General features: G+C 33.0%; 1 protein-coding gene across 6 annotated transcripts in view; it reads right to left on the reverse strand.

Annotated features, from left to right (window-relative positions):
- The window catches only part of RAP1GDS1 (Rap1 GTPase-GDP dissociation stimulator 1), a 144,384-nt gene that overhangs the window by 47,715 nt on the left and 75,875 nt on the right, over positions 1 to 20,794 (reverse strand). For 5 of the 6 annotated variants that reach the window (XM_045792173.2, XM_045792176.2, XM_045792170.2 and 2 more), the window contains one exon: positions 4,840 to 4,986. The exons of the other annotated variant lie outside the window; for it this stretch is intronic. In XM_045792173.2, coding sequence (XP_045648129.1) covers positions 4,840 to 4,986 — 147 coding nt within the window. The remainder of the gene's footprint in view (positions 1 to 4,839; positions 4,987 to 20,794) is intronic. 6 annotated transcript variants of the gene reach the window in all.

A 20,794-nucleotide genomic window follows, 5' to 3' on the forward strand; every position in this document is an offset into this window, starting at 1 on the left:
GTGCTACCCAGGCGCCCCTACTCTTCTCATTTTAAATATGAAGAAAAAATAAGCCACGTTATTAGACTGAGGTCAGTAGGAAAATGAATAGTATGATTAAAATTGTGAAATTGTTGCTATTGGTTGAAATGAAGGTAGCAGCTAAAATTAATTACACATTAAGTGATCTTTAAGTTAAAGAGAAAATACTTTACAGGCCTATTTTAAACAACTGAATTTATGTACTGGGCTGAATACTTAAATTGTTATGCTCCAGTAACATACCCATGCATTTGAACTGCATTTCCTAAACCACACTGATGGCCTCCCTTCAACCATAGCTCAGTTATCATAAGTCTATACAGAAAATAAATGTGAGAATTATTACAAGAGTATCCCAGAGAGATTTTAGGAGCCACAAAAAAAATTAATCTTCAATAATAGGGAGCTATTAAGATATTGGAGAAAAATCAGCTATTTGAAAAATCATATATATACAATTAAATATAGATCACATGTATATGATATACACACACATATATCCTCAAACTGATCCTATATATCCAATATACATCATATTCCTCAAATTGGTATCACATATTTACATATTTCACATATATAATATAGCTTACATGAAAAAGCCAGTCATAAACTGTGTATATTATGTTAATCATTTTAGAAGGAAACAGATTTTTCCTTTCTTGATGGCATGTTTATTTCTTCTACTTTTCTCTCTTATGGCACAGCCTATGTAAAACAAGTAACTTTAGTCCTTGCTTTAGTGCTTACCATCAATAATTTTCTTAAGAATTAGACTTTTCCCTGTATTTTATATTTCTAGCATAGGTATATTAAGAAAAAAATTAAATTCTCAATTATAAAGTTTTCCAAAAGATATTTACTGATTAATCATGGTCATCATGGTTATTACATATTACATGTAAGGTAATAAAAATGGTGACTATTAGGAGATCCCTGAACAAGGTGTTAAATAACTCTGGTGGTCTGCTTTTGATTACTCGTTTGTTTCCATTCAAACTGCAGTCAACTTTCAAGTATAAGTGTGCAGATTTTTTAAGTTTGTGGATCACCTATGGTAAATTTTTGGCACCATCATCAGGATGTTTCCAATGCCACTTTCTGCTACTACAATGAACATGAATATTCAGGAACTATCAAGTAATATAGTTGGCAAGAGTTTATAATGCTTCTAAATTAATAAAGAAAATACATTCCAAAAACCCATTTTTCTTCCAAGCATTAATTTTGTTAATAAAAAAATTTTAGACAATACTAAATATCCAGAAGTCAATAAATATTTGCCAGACTTCTACTACAGGCTAAAATGGTGTTATATTTGAAAATAGATCTGAACAGAATTTTTAGTCTTCACTGCAATGTTTTGGCATTGGGTAACCAAAGCTAGAAAAGATACCCAAGAAACTAATGAGATAAAAATATCTATAATAATAGGTCTGAGTTTCTTGTTTTTAGGGTAAGTTAATAAACAGATGAAGAAAATACAGGAAGTTCAGCATATTTCCTCAAACTGAATATCAAATTGTCAACACGCTTTGCTCTAACCACAACTGTCAAACACTCAGACTACTTGGGAGAGCCACAGAATTGAAGAGTGCTTTTCTGCCATGCGAAAAATAGGTATGATTTCCCCCAAAAGGATAAACTTTAAATGATTTTTACTGAAAAAAAAAAAAAAGTTTTGTCTTATTCTATTTAAACATGATTTTATTTATATGATATTATGGATACAACTTTTCTGGCTAAGCAATTATAAATTTCTCTATTCAGATATTCCACACTTACCAGTTTGGGTATAAAAAATTTTAATTGCTTCACAAATGGGGGAACAAAAGGATATATCCACCTCATAGCTTAAAAGTGTACAGTCCTGAGCTGGTTCAAAATTTTAAAACTCATGAACGTTGAGTTTTATATAACTTTATCAAAGGGTACAAAAATACCTTTATGACACATGTATTTTCGCAATGTATCTGTCTTGCATGTGGTTAGGAATTTTTTTTTTATTCCCTACTTAATGGATTTAACAATTGGATATGCTCACAGTTGTCCACCAACCAGATGGATAGGAATCAAGATATCTTAAGTCTCAGTCTGGTGTCAATTTACTTTTAGGACTAATATACAATTTGAAAATATTACCACCAAAGAAACTATGTTGGTGGATATTTGTGACCATTTTCAGCACTCTTACCTTTGTAGTAAAAAAATATATATCTGTGAAGCTGAAGTAATAACTCCCTATGAATAAGGCTTAAGTTACTAGGGCTAAGGATACAGTTACTTTTTCTGGTAGAGTAACAATTTATCACTCAATTATTCTACTCAGTTACTAGCAGAGCCTTATGTACTGAAATTCAATAGTAAATACACATAAAAAGGAACTTCATTTTCCAGTGCTAATAAAAACTGCCTCCTGAATTTCAAAAAGCTCTATTTTTTTTCACAGTGACTCATCTAGGGGTACATGGTCAATATCAAATGTTCTTAAGTTAGCCAAAAAGACCTAATATTTAAGTAGGCAAGTCTTTAAACACACGTTTTAAAAAATAGAGTAAGTAATCAACAGAACAACAAAGATGCAATAATTATGCAAAATGAAAAAGAATGTAATTTAAGTTAGAGAGTATTATGGAGAAAAAGAATCACTTCACAAACTATGATCCCCATGACAGACAAATGTAAACGCAAGGAGAAGAAAGAAGATAGTTACATGTTTGGCACCTCTTTGTTTAAAATACTAAAGGTAACTTTACTTCTATTTTATCCAATGAAAGCTTCATTCCAATACCAGTTTTAGGATAATGGAACAAAAACACTTCTGCTCCAATAATGTTCTGAGAAAAGTTAATCAAGGTTTTTGAAGTATCTAAGTTACTTTTTGGGAATACTTGCACACCAGGAAAAAAGCCTACCCTTAAACAAAACAAATATATTATGCATTTCAACTGTGGACTCTGCATGTGGTTAATCATTTCCTTCTCAATACACACGTCTACACATTGTGATATCCTACCATAGGGACTCAAAGGAAACTGCAGTCTCCTTTGGATTAGAATTAGTGATATTTTTAAAGACCATTTGGCCATTTGATATGCTTTTGTACAGATCTTTGAACAGCGGTTTCCAAATGACAATGAGTTTAAATCCATAACAGGACTAATTCTTTTATATCCAAAGCTGCTCTAATAACTTCATGGCTAGTTTCTTTCATTTATCTGTCTAAACCATTCTCCCACTTAGCATCTTGTCCCATTTTCTCAGGTGTCCAAGATGAACACCCAATGAAGATAGGTGTCCAAGATGTCCCAAATGAAACTAAAGCAACATGAACAACTGGCCAATGATTTCCTAATGCAATTCAGATATGTGTGCATTATGGTCTAGTTTCAATTATTTAGGAACTAGCTATTAATTTTGTGGATTACCCAGACTCTCTCATGTCTGTTTCTCCTGTTCATTTTCTCTTCAAAAATGATTTCACCACAGGGGAAAAAAATAGTGGTAGTTGACCCGATAAAGACTACCATTTGTTACTAGCTTGAGTTTAATGGGCTAGCCATTTGACAAATAAAAACTATTTATTAATATTATTGGAAATTTTAATTCAGAGGTTAAAACTGGTATCCTCTGTATAGGATGGGACCTGAGCTTGTACAGTGCTAAAAACGCACACGTAATCCAACATTTAAAAAACAGATGTCACATGAAAAGCTAGATCTGCAGCTTCCCCCCATCTTCCAATGAAAAGATGTGGCAGTATTTGACCAAATTGCCATATAGAAACTATAGACTAGAGGAGAGTAGTGGCTCTCCCTGTTCAATGGGACAAGGGCTACAGTCCCCACCGTTTGTGGTTGTCACTGGCCAAATGTCAGTAGCCATTTATCATCAATGTTTATCTTTTTTCTTTTTAATTATGGAGAATATTTCTTTGGACTCATGACTACCAAAAGTGAAAAATGAAAAATATGCCTAAAGGTCCATGTGTTTCTAGGACACATGAAAGTAAATAATTTATTACATGTTCAATATGCAACTAAAATATGTCTTTGCCAAAGACTACAGCTTAAGATGCCATTACAAAACAAACCACAAAAAGACCTTATGTGTGTTACAGTCTAGAAACCTATTAGAATTTTTGAGTGTTTGATCCATGCCATAACTCCTATAAGATGATACATTTTTTTGTGACATTTAAAAATATAGTGAAGCTTTCATATCACCATTTTTACATTCATTTAATTAACCATATAGATTATCTGAAAATTTTGACATGTCATTTGTTGCTAGGTTCTAAGAATGTTTTACAGAGAAAAGAAACTTCTATTGACAGGTATTTATTAAATTTCTAAAATGAGAAAATGCAATTACTCTGAACTTTATTTGTCTAAGGCCAGGTTTTATTAAAAGATTTTTTCTATTCTGACAAATAAATCTAGTGTCTAGATAAAATAATTTTACTAATATAGTGTTTGTGTTTAAAGCTACTCCTGGCATTAATATAAAGTAATAAACAGGAAGCTATTTTAACACTGTTTATTTTCATGTGCATAGTGAGAAATATTAAAGCATACCATTATGTTGTTTTTGTTTTTTGTATTAATTAACATGGGTAACCCTTCAAAAACTTGTCCCATTTAATAAATTAGAACATTCTGTATTTTTGGAACACTGTGATTTAATGTTGGCTATTTATTAATTTTATGCCACTTATGAATTCTTTGCTCATAATTTTTCTAAATATTTTTGTTATGTACTATAGTAATGATGATTTTTTATTTTCCCCCAGAGATAAAGCAAGTTTTCAATTTTGTTTACCATTCTCATTGCTATAGTTCATCAGCATGCCACAAAAGACAGTCAAGAGCTTCTCATTGGCGGGGTCTGTTATACTGCACAGTGACCTTAAATGGTCAATTACAATCTGTGCACCACCTGCTTGGTCAACTGCACTTCTGCCCTCATCTGTAAAACAAAGAGTTAAATTAAACATAAAAGAAAAAAGAAATGTACCTTACAATTTCAAATATAAAACATAACAATGTTATTCCTTATATAGTGAGTAAGTAGAAAATAAACCTAGGCAGGGCATTAAATATGTCTTTTTGGAAAACCAAAACAAGTAAACATGGAAATGGGGGTGGGATGGGGAAAAGAGACAATCACTTTTTCAGAGAAAAAAGATTATTCTCATTGGCAGGAGCTTAAAGAACTCTGTGTTCTAGGAATGTATGACTATCACATGTGAAAATTTTCACCTCCTCTTTCACAAATGACAATTCTGTGTAAAAGAAAAAACCAGGAACTAATATTTTATAGAACCTTTTTTTCTCAACTTGGAAACCACTAAACATATCTATCAGTGTTTTTCAAAGTTAGCTATTATCAAAGAAAACCATCCAACTCACATAATAATTCTAGATCACAGTAAGGATCCTTTTAATGGCATGTCTATAGTCCATAAGCATGTTCCTCTTCTCAATTCTTGCTATTTTGTGTTTCATTTTTCCTTATTCCCTCTATTCTAGAACACACCAATGTACTTCAACATTACAACTAGTGGTCAAAATGATGGTCAGACATATCTTCTGTTATGTATATATCTATATTACATAGAACAGATATCATTTAACTGTCGGAATATATAAAGAGCTTTAGAATACTTTCCAACCCCTGAATGTAGGAATGGAAAGAGATGAAAAGAAAGTATCTGTCTTTTTAAACCTGACTTTCCTCATATAAAAGAAATATGAGAGCCATAAGTATGAGCCATATATGTGATTTAAATTTACTAGTCGTCACATGAAAAAAATTACCAGGTAAAAAATTAATTTTAATAACCTATTTTATTAAATCCAATAAAACACCATCCCAACATGCAATCAACATACAAATTATTAATGAAATATTTTAAACTGTCTTTTTTGTGATAAATCTTTGAAATCTGAGTGAACTTTACACTTACGGTCACATGTTAATTCAGACTAGCCACATTTCACAATTGTTTAATAGCCAAATCTGGCTAATGGCCACCATACTAGACTGGGCAGCTACAGAAGCATAGTATAAAGGGTCAGTAAAAGAAATGGCTCACAAGGGCATTATAGCTATTAAGTTAATAAATGAAAGATTTTCATTTTTCTAATAAGAAAACTGAAACTAGGGTCATATCTTTATAATTGTTGCTGAAATCATATTAGACAATGAAACAATATATATTCGTTCTTATGGTGTACACACACACACACACCCACACCCCTTATATAGCAGGGCCTCATAAATACTTGCTTGATAACTGAAAATTTTTCAGGAAATCCATACTAAAATGAAATAACATATTTTTGTCCACTAGCTTTATTGTATTGTTACATAGTTGCAGAACAGGAACCTATGCTCATCAGCTAATAAGATCACAGAAAAATCCTAATTGTCAGGGTAACTAGTCAGATAAGCTAGCCAAGAACACTGGTCATACCTCATTTAGAAATCTAACATCCAAGGTTTTACTGTACAATAACATAAATGTAAATTATCTCAATTGTTGGGCAATTTGTATGGGGATGATGTCAGAGAAAGTGAACATTACGATTACAAATCTAAATGTTCAGACCTTCAATAATAAAAATATATAGGATACGCCATCCCTAAAATGCAAAGATTAAATATCTTTGATTCAAATTGTTGATCAAATATGGGCTTTCAAAATATAAATCACAGAGGCTTAGGACTTAGAAATCTTAGAGAATTGCTAAACTAAGCCTTAAATTCATGTTCTAGGAAACTAAGACATAGAAACTTTGTGGAGCCTATTTGCAGTAAATTTTAAAAGCTAAGCTGACTTCCTATCAACAGTTAACTATCTGGGGCGCCTGGGTGGCTCAGTCAAACCTCTGCCTTCGACTCAGGTCATGATCTCGGGGTCCTGGGATTGAGTCCCCACATGGGGGGGGGGGTCCCTGCTCAGAGGGGAGCCTGCTTCTCCCTCTGCCCTTCCCCAACTCATGCTCTCGTTGTCTCTCTTTCTAATAAATGAATGAAATCTTAAAAGAAAAAAAAAAACAGTTAACTATTCAATTATGTAATAAATTTTAATACAAATTTATTCAACAAATCTGTTCATCAAATTTAATAATGCAATAAATAAGAACATAACTACAATTAGAAGGCAAACCACCTATTTATGTTTGAGTCACAGTGTTTTTCTTCTTTTCCTTTTCTTCCTTCTTCAGTTCCCTTCCTCCCTCCCTGCCCTGTTCGGGTTATTTACAACATAGCTCTTCACTCATGTATTATCAGCAGTTGGTTACAGAACATAAACTCAATCTCTGTATTAGAATTACATTATACCAAATCTGAGAAGAAAAACAAAGCACATATGATAGTTATCTAAGGTAAAAAAGTATTCACCACCACTACAGGAATGTTTATACAGCTCCTTCCTTCCTCCCCGCCACCCCCTTCTTTTTTGACAAGTCATCCAGGGAAGTAAGGTTAAAAGATAATTTTATTAACATATTTTAAAGAATTGGAGGATGCAAAGGAATAAATGACAAAGCTGTATTCTATTACTCTACCAAAACCAGTGAAAGAGTAGGTCTTTAAGGGTATCTAATGAATCATTTACAATACATATTAGATCTGTCATTGCACAAGTCCCTATAAATTGTTCTCCCACAATAAAGGTAGCTCTATAGTTTTATGTTACAATATTGAGTATTATTACTGTTCACTTAAAAATAATTTACAAAAGGTCCCTTATCCTAAACTTTCATATCTATGAAATACAGGCTTTTAACTCTTCTCATAATAAATAACTCCTAACTTGTGAAGCATCCTGCACTGTCACTATAATTTATATCTTAATTTGCCATAATTATGAGGTATCCAAACACTGGTGAAAGTACAGCTCACCAACTCTTTAGGCCCTGCTACATTTCTTAGTGATGACTTGTCATATGAAGGAAGTTTCCAGCACAAGTATGATATTTCTTCACAGTAGGTAAGAGCAGAGTTACAGATCTAAAGAGATCCTGCACTTCCATTACTCTTCAGCAGCCAAAAGCAGGAAGCAATCAAACTTGTATGTCATGGTCATTATGTCTCACAAACGAGAAAAAAATGTTACCAAAAAAAGTTACCAAGTTGATATTCCATTATCAGGTCCAAGTTATATAATAAGGCTGAGGAAAGAACCTAAAATAACCACTGAATACAATCACTGTAACATGTTACAGTATATTCTAATTTCAGATTTACTTGAATGTTTCCCCAACTAGGCTCTCTCTCTGTTCTGGGCAACAAATGCCCAGTACATAGTAGACACTCAGTATTTACTGAATAAATGGGGCCTTTGCTTAGATTTTGGTAAATTATCATTCACCTAGAGGATGAATGTGAGTGAGTGAGTGAGTGAGTGAGTGAATGTGTGTGTGTGTCAGAAAGAAACAGAGACTGAGAATGAAAATCATTTACTTGCTTTTGTTTTTAACCACCACAATATGGTTACGGAACAGTTTAGCTTTGCTTGTTTTTTGAACTTTATTTGAATGGAATCATACTGTATTTATTCTTTTGTGCCTACCTTCTTTTTCTTTTTTTTTTTTAATTTTATTTATTTATTTGACAGAGAGAGACAGCCAGCGAGAGAGGGAACACAAGCAGGGGGAGTGGGAGAGGAAGAAGCAGGCTCTCAGTGGAGGAGCCTGATGTGGGGCTCGATCCCAGAAGTCCGGGATCACGCCCTGAGCCGAAGGCAGATGCTTAACGACTGAGCCACCCAGGCGCCCCTTGTACCTACCTTCTTATACTCAACATTATGTTTGTGAAATTCATTCTGTTACATGCTTCCTGTTGTATAATATTCATTGTATGAACACATCTCAATTATTTGCCTATTCTTTGATGAGTGTTACTTGGGTTGTTCCTAGGTTTGGGCTGTTCTTTACAATACATAGATGGTACACTCAATTTGCATACCACTTTCTCCATAATGACAAACAGGTTGCCAAAGCCAGTGTACACTCCCTTCAGCAGCATGTGAGTTCACTGCTTCACCCCTCCACTACTACCTGGGTATTATTTGACTTTTAAGGTTTAGGCAATCTGGCAACTAAGTCTGAATCTATTCCAGAATATACAAAAGAAGGTCTTTGCTGACAGTCCACTTCTCTGTACATTAAATAAGGCAATTATTTTGATATCCAGTGTATACAACATGTACATGAAAAAAAAAAAAACCCAACCCACAACAGTTCAAGAAGAAAAGGAAAGAAACAGATAAATGCAGAGATACGTAGATGTTAGAATTTGAAAGAAAAACTGGAAAGATAGCTAAGTAGCTAGTAGAAAGTGCCTATCAAGCCTATGTAATATGACTAGGTACAATTCTAGAACTTTCATGCTTTATAGAAAAGCCTTATAATAACATAAGCAAATACACTGTTTTTTATCATTTCTATCACCACCAGATTTCCAAAAGAGAAGACAGAAGCTCAAATCTTTGGAAACACTAAGGAGAAAACCTGAGGAGGCAGCATGGTGCTGGATGTAAAAGAAGTCTATAATCTGCAACAGCAAATTTTATCTAAAATTAATTTTTTACAATTTAAAAGTCTATGATTTTCATGCTGCTTCAACTTTTGTGATTTAAACATCACCTTTTTCATATATTTCTTCTCAGAAATTCTCAGTATGAAATACAAATTTAAAAATCTATTTAAAAAATTATGCCTACATACATAATGGATATTAGTTTCCTCCCACCTTGTAATTATTTGTATAACAACAGGATCTTGGTTCCTTATGCATCCATCTGCTCAAACTTACTTCCTAGCAAAAGTAATAATCCCTTGTGACATCACGAATGGTTACTGTGGTTATGACTATGATGCATGCCTGAGAAAATGATATGAGAGAAATAAACAGTAGGAGCTGGTCATACTAATAAGCTCTCATCTAAATTTTGTTACACATTACTACTGAGAAACATGAGAAAAGTATGTATGTTTGGAGACACTGTTAAATAAATTAGCTTTTATGTTTTCAAAGAAATCGTAGCAAATAAAAAGAGTTCACCTTCAACATTCGGAAGGGTCATGGGTTTGTGACCATCTCCCTCTCTGTTTTCTATAAAAGCATCCTATACATACGATCTGCAAGTGCTAATTAGCGATGCTGGCTCATCATAGGCTGCACACAACACTACAGTAAGTGCTAGAGTGTTTGGTATAATCTAAGGTGGAACAGAGCATAAAGCTATAAAGGCTTTTTAAGGTTACTGATGGCAAAAATGAAAGCTAAGGCATGGAGAAGATAAATACAAATGACTTAAATTGTAAATGTAGTTTAGAGATAATACTATAAGTGAATTAAGAAGATAAATTATAAACCTTATTTCTTTTTTCCCTTTTTGCAACTCTGACTTTGCTTAAAGAGATCATGATGATTAAATATCAGCATTCTGAACTAAAACTTGGGAAATCTGAATTTTAATTCGACATTCCCTCATTAAACACACAAAAAAGATATAATGAAATACTTTTGCCCTTCATTTCATTACGACAACAGCACTGTCCAGTATTGATTAAGAATCTAGTTTTGGAGATTCACTTCAAAAAAGTTCTCTGGTATCTTTCCCCCAGAAAATCTTTTTAGAGTATCCATGAACTTAACAAACATTGAGACTCATCTATACACTACAACAGCTGTCCAAAATGCACATTAAACAGACAGCGGTTGACAGATAAAATCTATTTCACATAAAATTGGTTAAAAGCTTAAAGAGGCACAGTACAATAACGCAAGTTGTACAGCCATATCAAAACTCATAGTCACTAATCCAGTCAATGAGATCCATTTTGAGAGTGCAATATTTATAAAACTCCTAGAGAATGTTCTTTTAATAACGATATTTAGAAACACTTCAAAGAATGAACAAATTACACAATCTTTTCTTAAACTTTGAAAATTATAACCCTCAGAAGCATGGACAAAGTCTTAAACTGTGCTGCAGTATCTTTTCACACGTCCCTGTCACATCACCCACAGGGACCCACAACCAGTCAGAACTTTCTGAAGCTCCTCCCTTTCTCAACGTCTGCATTCTTAACACAAACCATACTTCCTGCTCCACAGAGAGAACACAAGACGGCAAACACTCTTCCTCACTTTTTCACCCTCCTCTCCACTGTTCGATGCTGAAGCATATGCATCCTTTTCCAAACACTTTTAGTATCCCCTGTTGTAATTTAAGTTCAGTTATAGCTAAGTAAGGGTAAAGAAAAGAAAACAGGGGAGCCTGGGTGGCACAGCAGTTAAGCGTCTGCCTTCGGCTCAGGGCATGATCCCGGCGTTCTGGGATCGAGCCCCACATCAGGCTCCTCCACTGGGAGCCTGCTTCTTCCTCTCCCACTCCCCCTGCTTGTGTTCCCTCTCTCGCTGGCTGTCTCTATCTCTGTCAAATAAATAAATAAAATCTTAAAAAAGAAAAAAAAAGAAAACGAGATTTATTTTCAATATAAGGTAAAACTTTTCAAGTAAAGAAAGCTGTGGACATGTCATAAACTAAGGTCTCCGAGGAGCTGAATGAAAAGAACATTTAATAATGAAATCCTAGGACTAGTCCTGGTTGTTGAGAGTGGGAATCTGAATTTGTTACCTAAAATTTAAAATATTAACTTAAGAATTTCAATAAGGTAAGGTAGAAGTTTTTAATATTAGGAAAACTGTAACATCGCTGAAGTAATGACTTATAAAGTAACTATAATAAGGTTTCCAGGTTTTAAGTTTTGTTAATTTTGACCATAAGGAAGCGTCTTAACCTCTGTTTACGTGTTTCCTGCTCTGGAAAAGGGGGAAGCAGGAAAGGAAACTGCTGAGCTTCTCTTTAGCTCTGACACTCTCTTAGTCATTTCTATTTCAACTTCTACTTCTACTCCGTGTTGTGCACACAGGAAGTACTAGTGTATGCTATGCTTGGTTTTGTTTTTTAAATGTGTTTAAAAAACCCTCAAATCTTGCTATCTTAATTTCCAGTCGTTAATCATTATAATTCAGGCACTTAGTTTTATTTTCCCCAAGTAACTATTACTAGAAACTATAAAGACTTATGGTAAATAAATCAAACATTCTTTTTACAAGCTTGGCTGGAAAGCTGAGACCTGGCTTTTTGCCTGCTGAGTTCTGAAAAATTATACTGTTTAGAAATAATTTTTGAAGTGCTTTTCTTACTAAACACAAAGGCGATTCAGAGTAGATGCTTAAAGTCAAAACAATTATAACTTAAGTCCTTACTACTGTTAGTTTGTAAAAAGCAATAGCATTATAAAGGTGCCACGATAAAATTTATTTTAATGAAGTTTCGCATTGCTTTTCTTCAGAATCTACTGTTATGCCACCTTTTAAACTCTAAGAACAACTGTTTTATTTTGATAGTATCTCAACACAAGTAAATACATTCTGAACAAGGATTTCAAAACAATGGGCAACATAAATTGGACTCTTAAGTGTAGGGATTCAAGTACTACTGAGTCTTTTTAGTCAATACCAAACTATAACTAGAGACTAGATTTTAAATTTCAAAGAGCCCATTAGTTCTCAGTGAATGCCAGCCACATGTGTTATGAAATTCAGATGTCTTAGAAAGCTAAATGAATAATATTACTGAAAATCCCCAAACTATCCCATTACTGAGCTAAGGAAATGATTGAACTGCCTAATTTTACCAGAACTCTATGTAAACAATGCTCCAAATAAGCAGAAAATGGAACAGTTTATAAATATTTTCATTAAATGCGATTTTTAAAAGGTTAGTCGCTTTTTTTCTCCAAATTTACCTGAATTGAAAAGGAAATCAAATATCAAAATTCTTCCTAGAAAGTTAAAATGAATTCATGACACAAAGATTTACTTATAAGTGTATTCTTAGCTTGCCCTTCAAATTCAGTAGTTTAATATCTTTACCTGTTTGAGATAACATTACTGATTGAGGAATATGCTTTTGAGACACAGACATTATTCCTGCTTATTATGGGTTATATTGTGTTCCTCCAAAATATATGTTCAAGTCCTAACCCCCAGGACCTCAGAATGTGACCTTATTTGGAAACAGGGTCACTGCAGATGTGAGTAGATAAGATGAGGTCATGCTAGAGGAGGGCAGGTCCTTAATGCAATATGGCTAGTATCCCTTTAAGAGGAAAGAGATGCAGAGAGGAGAATGCTATGTGAAAATATAAAAACACACAGGGAGAAGGCAGCATGTAAAGACAGAAGAAGAGAACGGAGTTTACTGCCACAAGCCAAGAAACTCCTGAGGACACCAGAAGCTAGGAAAGGCAAAAAAGGCCTCTGCATACAGATTTCAGAGGGAGCAGAGCCCAGCTGACACCCTGATTTAATACAATAAATTTCTGTTGTTTTAAGCCATCCAGTTTGTGGTATTTTATTATAGCATTCCTAGGAAATTAATACACTTTTCCATATAAACAACTGGAATATTCAAGCTTTATACAAAAAAAAAAGTATTTGACATTTAAGTAAGCCTTTACTATAATATTCAGATGTTATATATCTCACAGAAATTATGGTTTTCAGATCACTAACAAGAATATATTCCAAGCATAATACAGGATTTTAATTAATTAATAATCAGTATACATGTGCAAACTATGAAAGGAAGATTAGTTATTTCCTCATTACTTAATCTACTGTCTTTGAATTTTTTTTCCACTTAGCATCAGAATGTTTAGAATGGGTTTTTACTCTGTGGACTAACAGAGATGGAGGCTCTGTACAGTGCTTGTGAACCACAGTCTACTGTGGGAAGAGGACTAGGAATATGAGGGAATCCCTTTATGGTATGTGCATACCACACATGGTATATGCATACCACCTTTAGGCATGCATGGATGGCTAAAGGCTGAAGAGAAAGCAAGAAAACTGAGCACCCCTACTTTAAGCACAAGGTAAGAGGAGCCCATTACTAAGAGAGTTTGAATGCTACTGCACTGAAGTACAGTTAATAACAGCAAAGTGTGAACCCAGCTCAACTTCTAACTAGATTGGCGGGACTTCCACTCTATACTAACTGCCTGAAATAAAAGGAAGTGTGCTTATTCCTGGGGATTAAATACTGTTAATTTCAGTCTCCACTGTTTTTCTATACACAATGTCCAGCACTCAATAAAAAATTAAGAGATATATTAAAAAAGAGAGGAAAAAAATAACCTACTATCAAAAGATAAACCAATCAGCATAATGAGACTCACAGGTGACCTACGTGTTAGAAATATCAGATAGGACTTTAAAATAACTATGATTAATTTATTAAAGGATCTAATGGAAAAGGTAAATAATATTCATGAACAAATTTGGAATTTTGCTGAGAAATGGAACTTTAGCATTAAATGGAGATGCTACAAATGAAAAACACAATATTAAAGAAGAATTATTTCAAGAGGCTGAACAGTAGACTCAATAAAACCAAAGAAAGACTCAGTAACTGTAGATCAAGAGAAATTATAAAAATGAAACACAAGGAAACAAAACGAGTGAAGGGAAAACCCAGAGCACCTAAGAACTGGCAGAAAATAGCAAGCAATCTAATGTAAGTATAACTGGAATCCCAGAAGAGATAGAAAACAGGGTAGGAGAAATATTTAAGGAGACTAAGAAATTTCTAAAACAATGAAAGACATCCTGCCACAAATCTATGAGGCTTAAGGAAGCCCAAACGAAGCAAACAATAAAAATACACACCAAATAGCCAAGTTGCTGAAAAAGCAAAGAAAAAGAGAATCTCCTGAAGGCAGCCAGAGGAGGAGGGTAGACAAAAATTATTTTTAGACTAGCAAAAATAAGAAAAACAGTAGACATCTAAACTATTCAGACTAGGAGACAATGGAATGATATCTATAAAATACTAATACGGTGCTTTAAAATGTTTTTTTTGTTGTTGTTTTGTTTTTTTTTTTAAAAACCATCAACCCAGAATTTTTTATCCAGTGAAAATATCTTTCAATAGTTAGGGTAAAGTAAAGAATTTTTCAAACAAATAGAAGCTGAAAGAATTCACTGACAGCAAATCTGTTATGCAAAAAAATGTTCACAGAAATTTTTCAGGCAAAAGGTGTACAATACTAAACAAAAATTTGTATCTACTCAAAGAAATGAAGAACACTGAAAGTGATGAAAATGAAAGTAAATATTAAAAAGTTTTCCTCCTGTATTTACCGATAATTAACTGTCTAAAGTAAAAAGAACAATATATTGTGGGGTTTCTAACCTCTGTAAAAACAAAATGTGTGATAATGATAGCACAAGGTATGAGATGGAAGAACTTAGTATACAGTTGTAGGGTTATTAAACTATATGTGATGTGCTATAATATTTGAAGGTAAACTGTGATAAGGTAAAGATGTATACTGCAAACCACAGGGCAAACACTAAAAAATTAAAAAGAGGTACAGCTAATAAGCCAATAATGGGAATACATGGGGAAAATAAAGATTACCCAATTTTTCCAAAAGAAATCAGAAAAAGATGGGAAAAGGAATAAAGAAGAGTTCAAAAAATGAGAAAACAACTAGTAAGATTTCAAGCCAAGCCAACCATACAAAATACAAATACCACACAAATTAAATACGTATGGTCTACATATTCCACTAAAGGTAGAGATAGTCAGATTGGATAAAAAACCAAGACCCAACTATGCTATCTACAAATAATCCACTTTGAATATAAGTGCACTCAGATTAAAAATGAAGGAATGGTATAAGATGTATTATGCAAACACTAATCAAAGGAAATTTGAGTCAATGTGGTCAGACATAGTAGACACAGAACAAGCAGTATAACCAGGGATAAAGCAGGACATTATACAATGTTAAGAACATACAATAATCCTAAACAGACCTTCAATATTTACAAAATAAAAACTGAGCTAGAGATTAGCACATTCCAGAAATTAAACATTCATGTCCACGATAAACATAAGTACAGTCAACTTTAAATTATGACTTCATAATGAGATTTATACAGTAAAACTGAAGTGCTTTCTCCTGCTTACCTGTAATCTAAGCTAACTCTTATTTAATAGGAGTAACAGTTCTTAAAATACTAATGACATATATTACATAATCATTTTTGAGGTATTTCAAAACCTGTGACCAAATTAGCATTAATTCTCCTGTCCTTATCAAACTTTTTGAGGAGTACCTATGAGTCTTCATAAACTTGAGCTAGGTTTTGGGAATACAAAAATAACTAATTCATAGTTACAGAGAAAAAAGTATGAAGGAAAATACTTAAGCAGTAAACACAATTAAGTTTTTGGAGTATAATGGAAGTACAAATAAAGAAATCAGTTTTACATGGAAGGGTTAGAAAAAGGTCCATGGTCATATTTTTCAGAATGTCTTTCAAGATATCTATTACGTGTATAAAATGAAAAAAAAAAGTGTACTTTTGTGTTTAGATTCTGATTGCCTTCCTTATTAACTCTATTGAGGAAAATTTATATAAAAGAAACTACACAGATTTAAAATGTATAACTGATGAGTTTTGACAGTTCTCTATACCCTAGAAACCACCAATACAGTCAATATATCAAATATTTCATCATAATCAAAAGATTCCTCAAGTCTCTTTGCAAGCCATCTCTCCCTCCACCTCTGACCCCAGACAACCAATGTTTTCTGTTACTATAGATTATTTTGCATTGTGTGTGTGTGTGTGTGTATTATATATATTACATTAGGTAAAAATACGTGTATTATATATATAGATTAATGCAGTATGTCTAACACTTTTAGCTCTGCCTAATGATTTGGAGATTTATCCAGGGTCAGGTATGTAAGTGGTTTACTCTTAACTGCTAAAGAGTATTCCACTGTATGGATACATCACTATTTTTTTATTCCATTTACCTATACTGATAGACATCTGGGTTGTTTCTAGTTTGAGGTTACTGTGAATACAGCTGTACTGAATGCTGACATACAAATACTTGGGTAAATACCTAGGAATGGAATAACAAATCATATGGTAGGTATTTGTTTATGAATGTATCACTATTGAACACTATTATTTAAAAGAAGAATGTGATGTGCCACTGAAAAGTTTTATTTAAGAAACTTTCAAATACTGTAAAAACTGAAAATCTTAAAAGAAAAGACAATTAAGTGTTCTTGAGCATATAAGAGACACTTTAAGTGCTCATCAAATTGAAGTGAAACCTTAGCTGCTTCAGAACTAGGTAAGCATAGGGCTTCTCCTTTTCCAAAATCAATTTGGCCGACTACAGAGAAGCATCAGCCCCATTCTACAAAAGTGCTTTTAATGTATAAGTTTTCTAATTAATTTTACAATAAATAATCATCCATATCACAAAATGAGAAAAGAAATCAGGGTTAAAAGAAGTAAGAGTTGATAAGAAAAAACTCTAGAAATGATAGAAATTATGCCATAACAATTCAGAAATCTGAAGAGGAAAAATACAATCAGATCTTCATGTAAGAATGATAGCATTGCTCCCACTCTCAGAAGTCATTAAATATTTTCACCTGGAGGCTTGGTTGTCAGTCAATCAATTTTAACATCAAATTAATTTTTAAAAAATGGCCTATGATTTTCATTTAGTTATGGCTTCCTGCTGTATATACCAATCTGGAAAAAATGACTTGGCATGTCTCCATTTCTTTCTTGTCTCTATTATAAAGCACTATATAATACTGATCTGATCTAATAAAGGTTAGGTGATACAAATGGCATTTATTAAATACTTATTAACTGACCTATACTATATTATGTGGAACAAAGAGAAAAAACAACCATCACCTGGTATTCACTCAAATGACAAGCTGTCCAACTGAAAGAACCTGTTTCTGTTCTTTCATCTTCTTATCACTGCTTATTTTAAGGAGGTTTTCCAGGTCACTGAGGAACTTTTTTTTGCTGCTTATTTGACACATTACTAAGGTTTTGCTGCTTAAAACCTCAATTTATTTCATTTAAAGCACAGTATCAGAAAAAAATTTTATGCTAGTGAGCTACTAAATGGAAAAGATCACTTTAAAATGCCAAGAAATTAGACAAATTTAAAAGGGTGTATCAATCAGTAAAAACTGGACAAAACGATTTAAAATATTTGTTAAAAATATCTGTAAGATGTGTATAAATTCCTTTCTATCATTCTTCATCCCAGGAATGGAAGAATTTATTCAAGACATTGAAGACAGTATAATTTTAATTTTTATCTTCTATATACCTTGTATACAAAAGAAATAGTACAGCACAATAGATATTTATCTGAAAACTTGAAGGGTATACCTATGTTTGTCTAACTGGTTTATTGAGAATAAAACTCTCAGATTGTTATCTGGCTTTCCTTAGTTTTGCTAAGAATCCTGATCAAATCACAAGGTCCTTTATTTCTCAGTGAATAAACAGGGTAGTCAGTATTTCAGACTCCTCTACATTTATAGAAAAGGACAAAAATAAAGGACCAAGTATGATAATAAAGGATGTTTATGCACACATAATGCTTTTTATATGTTTTCAAATTTGGAAAAACTAAAGAGCTCTTCCTTCATCATTTGGTTCTGCTCCATCTTCTTTCAATTAGTCAGTTTATTTTTGTGATTTATAACAGATTAAACAAAATGTTGGTTTAGGATTACCTTTTCACAAAATTTTCAGAACATATTCCTAAATCTGCAGTTCTAAGAGCTGAAACAGTAATATTGAAGCATAAATGTATTTAATGAAATATGTATTTATGAAAGTGATAACTTCCTCAAATATAGTACTTACACAAACATGGATTTTAGTTCAGCACTATCCTGAAAAGTCACTTGAATTCTCAGACCTCAATTTCCTTATCTGTAAAATTTGGAAGGGGTGGATTAGAAGACCAATTCTAAAAGTCTCTTCTATTTAAAAAATTATGAATTCCAGGTGTCTTTATTCCCTAAGCTTTCTAATTTTTCATGGTTCCTTGAATTTATACCACCTACCCAAGTATAATCTGAACATTTTGCTAAACGCAAGAAATTATTTAAACTTTTTGGGTGTTTATCCCCCAAATGCATACAACTATAAAGATCTAGAAATCGCCCACCTGTCATTTCCTCTTGCGTATCTCTATTTAAAGAACTCAGACTTACTCCTGCCCCCAGGAAAGTAAAACAGGCAGCAATAACAACAAAAGTCAGAAAAACATAACAAAAAAATCTCTGTTCTTTCCTATATCAGTAAACTGCCGTAACCTCTGTCCAGCTACTCATGCCCCAAATCTAGAAACTACTCTTGATTTCTCTTACTCTCATTCTTGATCCATCCACCACTGTAAATACTTCTTGAATTCTGCAGCCCTCCTTCATCTTCACTACCATAACCCTAATCCAAGTCACTACTATCTCTTGCCTGGACTACTACAGAAGTCTTGTAATTGGGTCTCCATGCTTCCATCTAAATTCCCAACTTCTATGCTTCTCAACCCACTTCCATGCAGCTCCAAGAGTGATGTTTTTAAAATCTGAATCAGATCCCCTTTTGTAAATTCCTATTACTTTAGAATGACCCACGAAGTTCTCTTTGACCTAGGTCTTGCTTATTTCTTCCACGTTTTTGCAGAATACTCAGACAACTTTCTTCACCTTCTGATACTCTCCATTACATTGTGTTATTTATTCCCTTGATATCAATGACCACAATCTATAAATATCTTCTTTTTCTGGTATTTACTTATTATTTATTTCCTCCTGTGCAAACCCCACAGGGATAGGGACTTCTTGCTCTTATTTTCTCCTATAATTCCCATCACTGGCACAGTGTCCTGAATATTGGGCTCAATCAATAGTTGTTGTTTAAAGTACCTGGTGCATATATATATACATGAAAAAATACAAAGACAAAGACTGAGAATTTCCAGAGATTTACTCATCATCACTACTGTTAATAAAAACACTGAAATCTTATGACCCATGGTGTAGGTACTGAGACTTTGTACAGGCAGGAACAAAAATAAATATCTCCAATGACATAAAGGCATGTTTCTAATTCTAATATCGCTTAATAGAGATAAATTTTTTCCTATGTCATATAGAAGGCTGATTAAAAGGATGGTTCAACAGGTCATATCTTTGTTAGTTTATTCAAATATGTTTTAAACGTTCAAATGAAAAATGTGAACCCATCAATATCTTTTCTGAAATTTAAAAAGCAACTTATAAATAAACCAGGTGTAGGTAAAATGCATGAAAGATTAGATATAAAAGTAAAAGCTATAAATATTACATCAGTGAAATTACAAAAATGAGTCATGAAGAAACAAACACCATGACCGTTAAACACTCATACATCAAAAAAGAAGCATAAAGCTTGCAATTTTGTGGCATAGTATTATATTCAAGGTTTAAAACTTTTGTCTTTAAAAACGCAGGAAAATTTCAAATATATTTATATATTTACAAGTTTAATGCAGGATCAGGAGGAAAGCACTAGTTCCACAGATGCAGTTTAAAATTAGGTCACAGCATGGTATTTGATGGACACAGCTTTGGTGTGCCTGATGGTACTCGTATTAATTTCTACAGCTCAAAAGATTTCTCAAATTAGTCAAAACTGCTTGATAATTCTTTTTTCAAAAGGCCTTTATATAATAGAGCATCCATACATCACCATACATTTGCTCAAGAAATTGCTGAAATTACTCCCTTTATTTTTATATTTCTATATTATTTTTACTAGCAAAAGACTGCGTATCTGTAGATTA

The sequence above is a fragment of the Ursus americanus genome, chromosome 8 (assembly GCF_024610735.1).
Source record: "Ursus americanus isolate L20-20 chromosome 8, mUrsAme1.1.p, whole genome shotgun sequence".
Classification (NCBI taxonomy): domain Eukaryota; kingdom Metazoa; phylum Chordata; class Mammalia; order Carnivora; family Ursidae; genus Ursus; species Ursus americanus.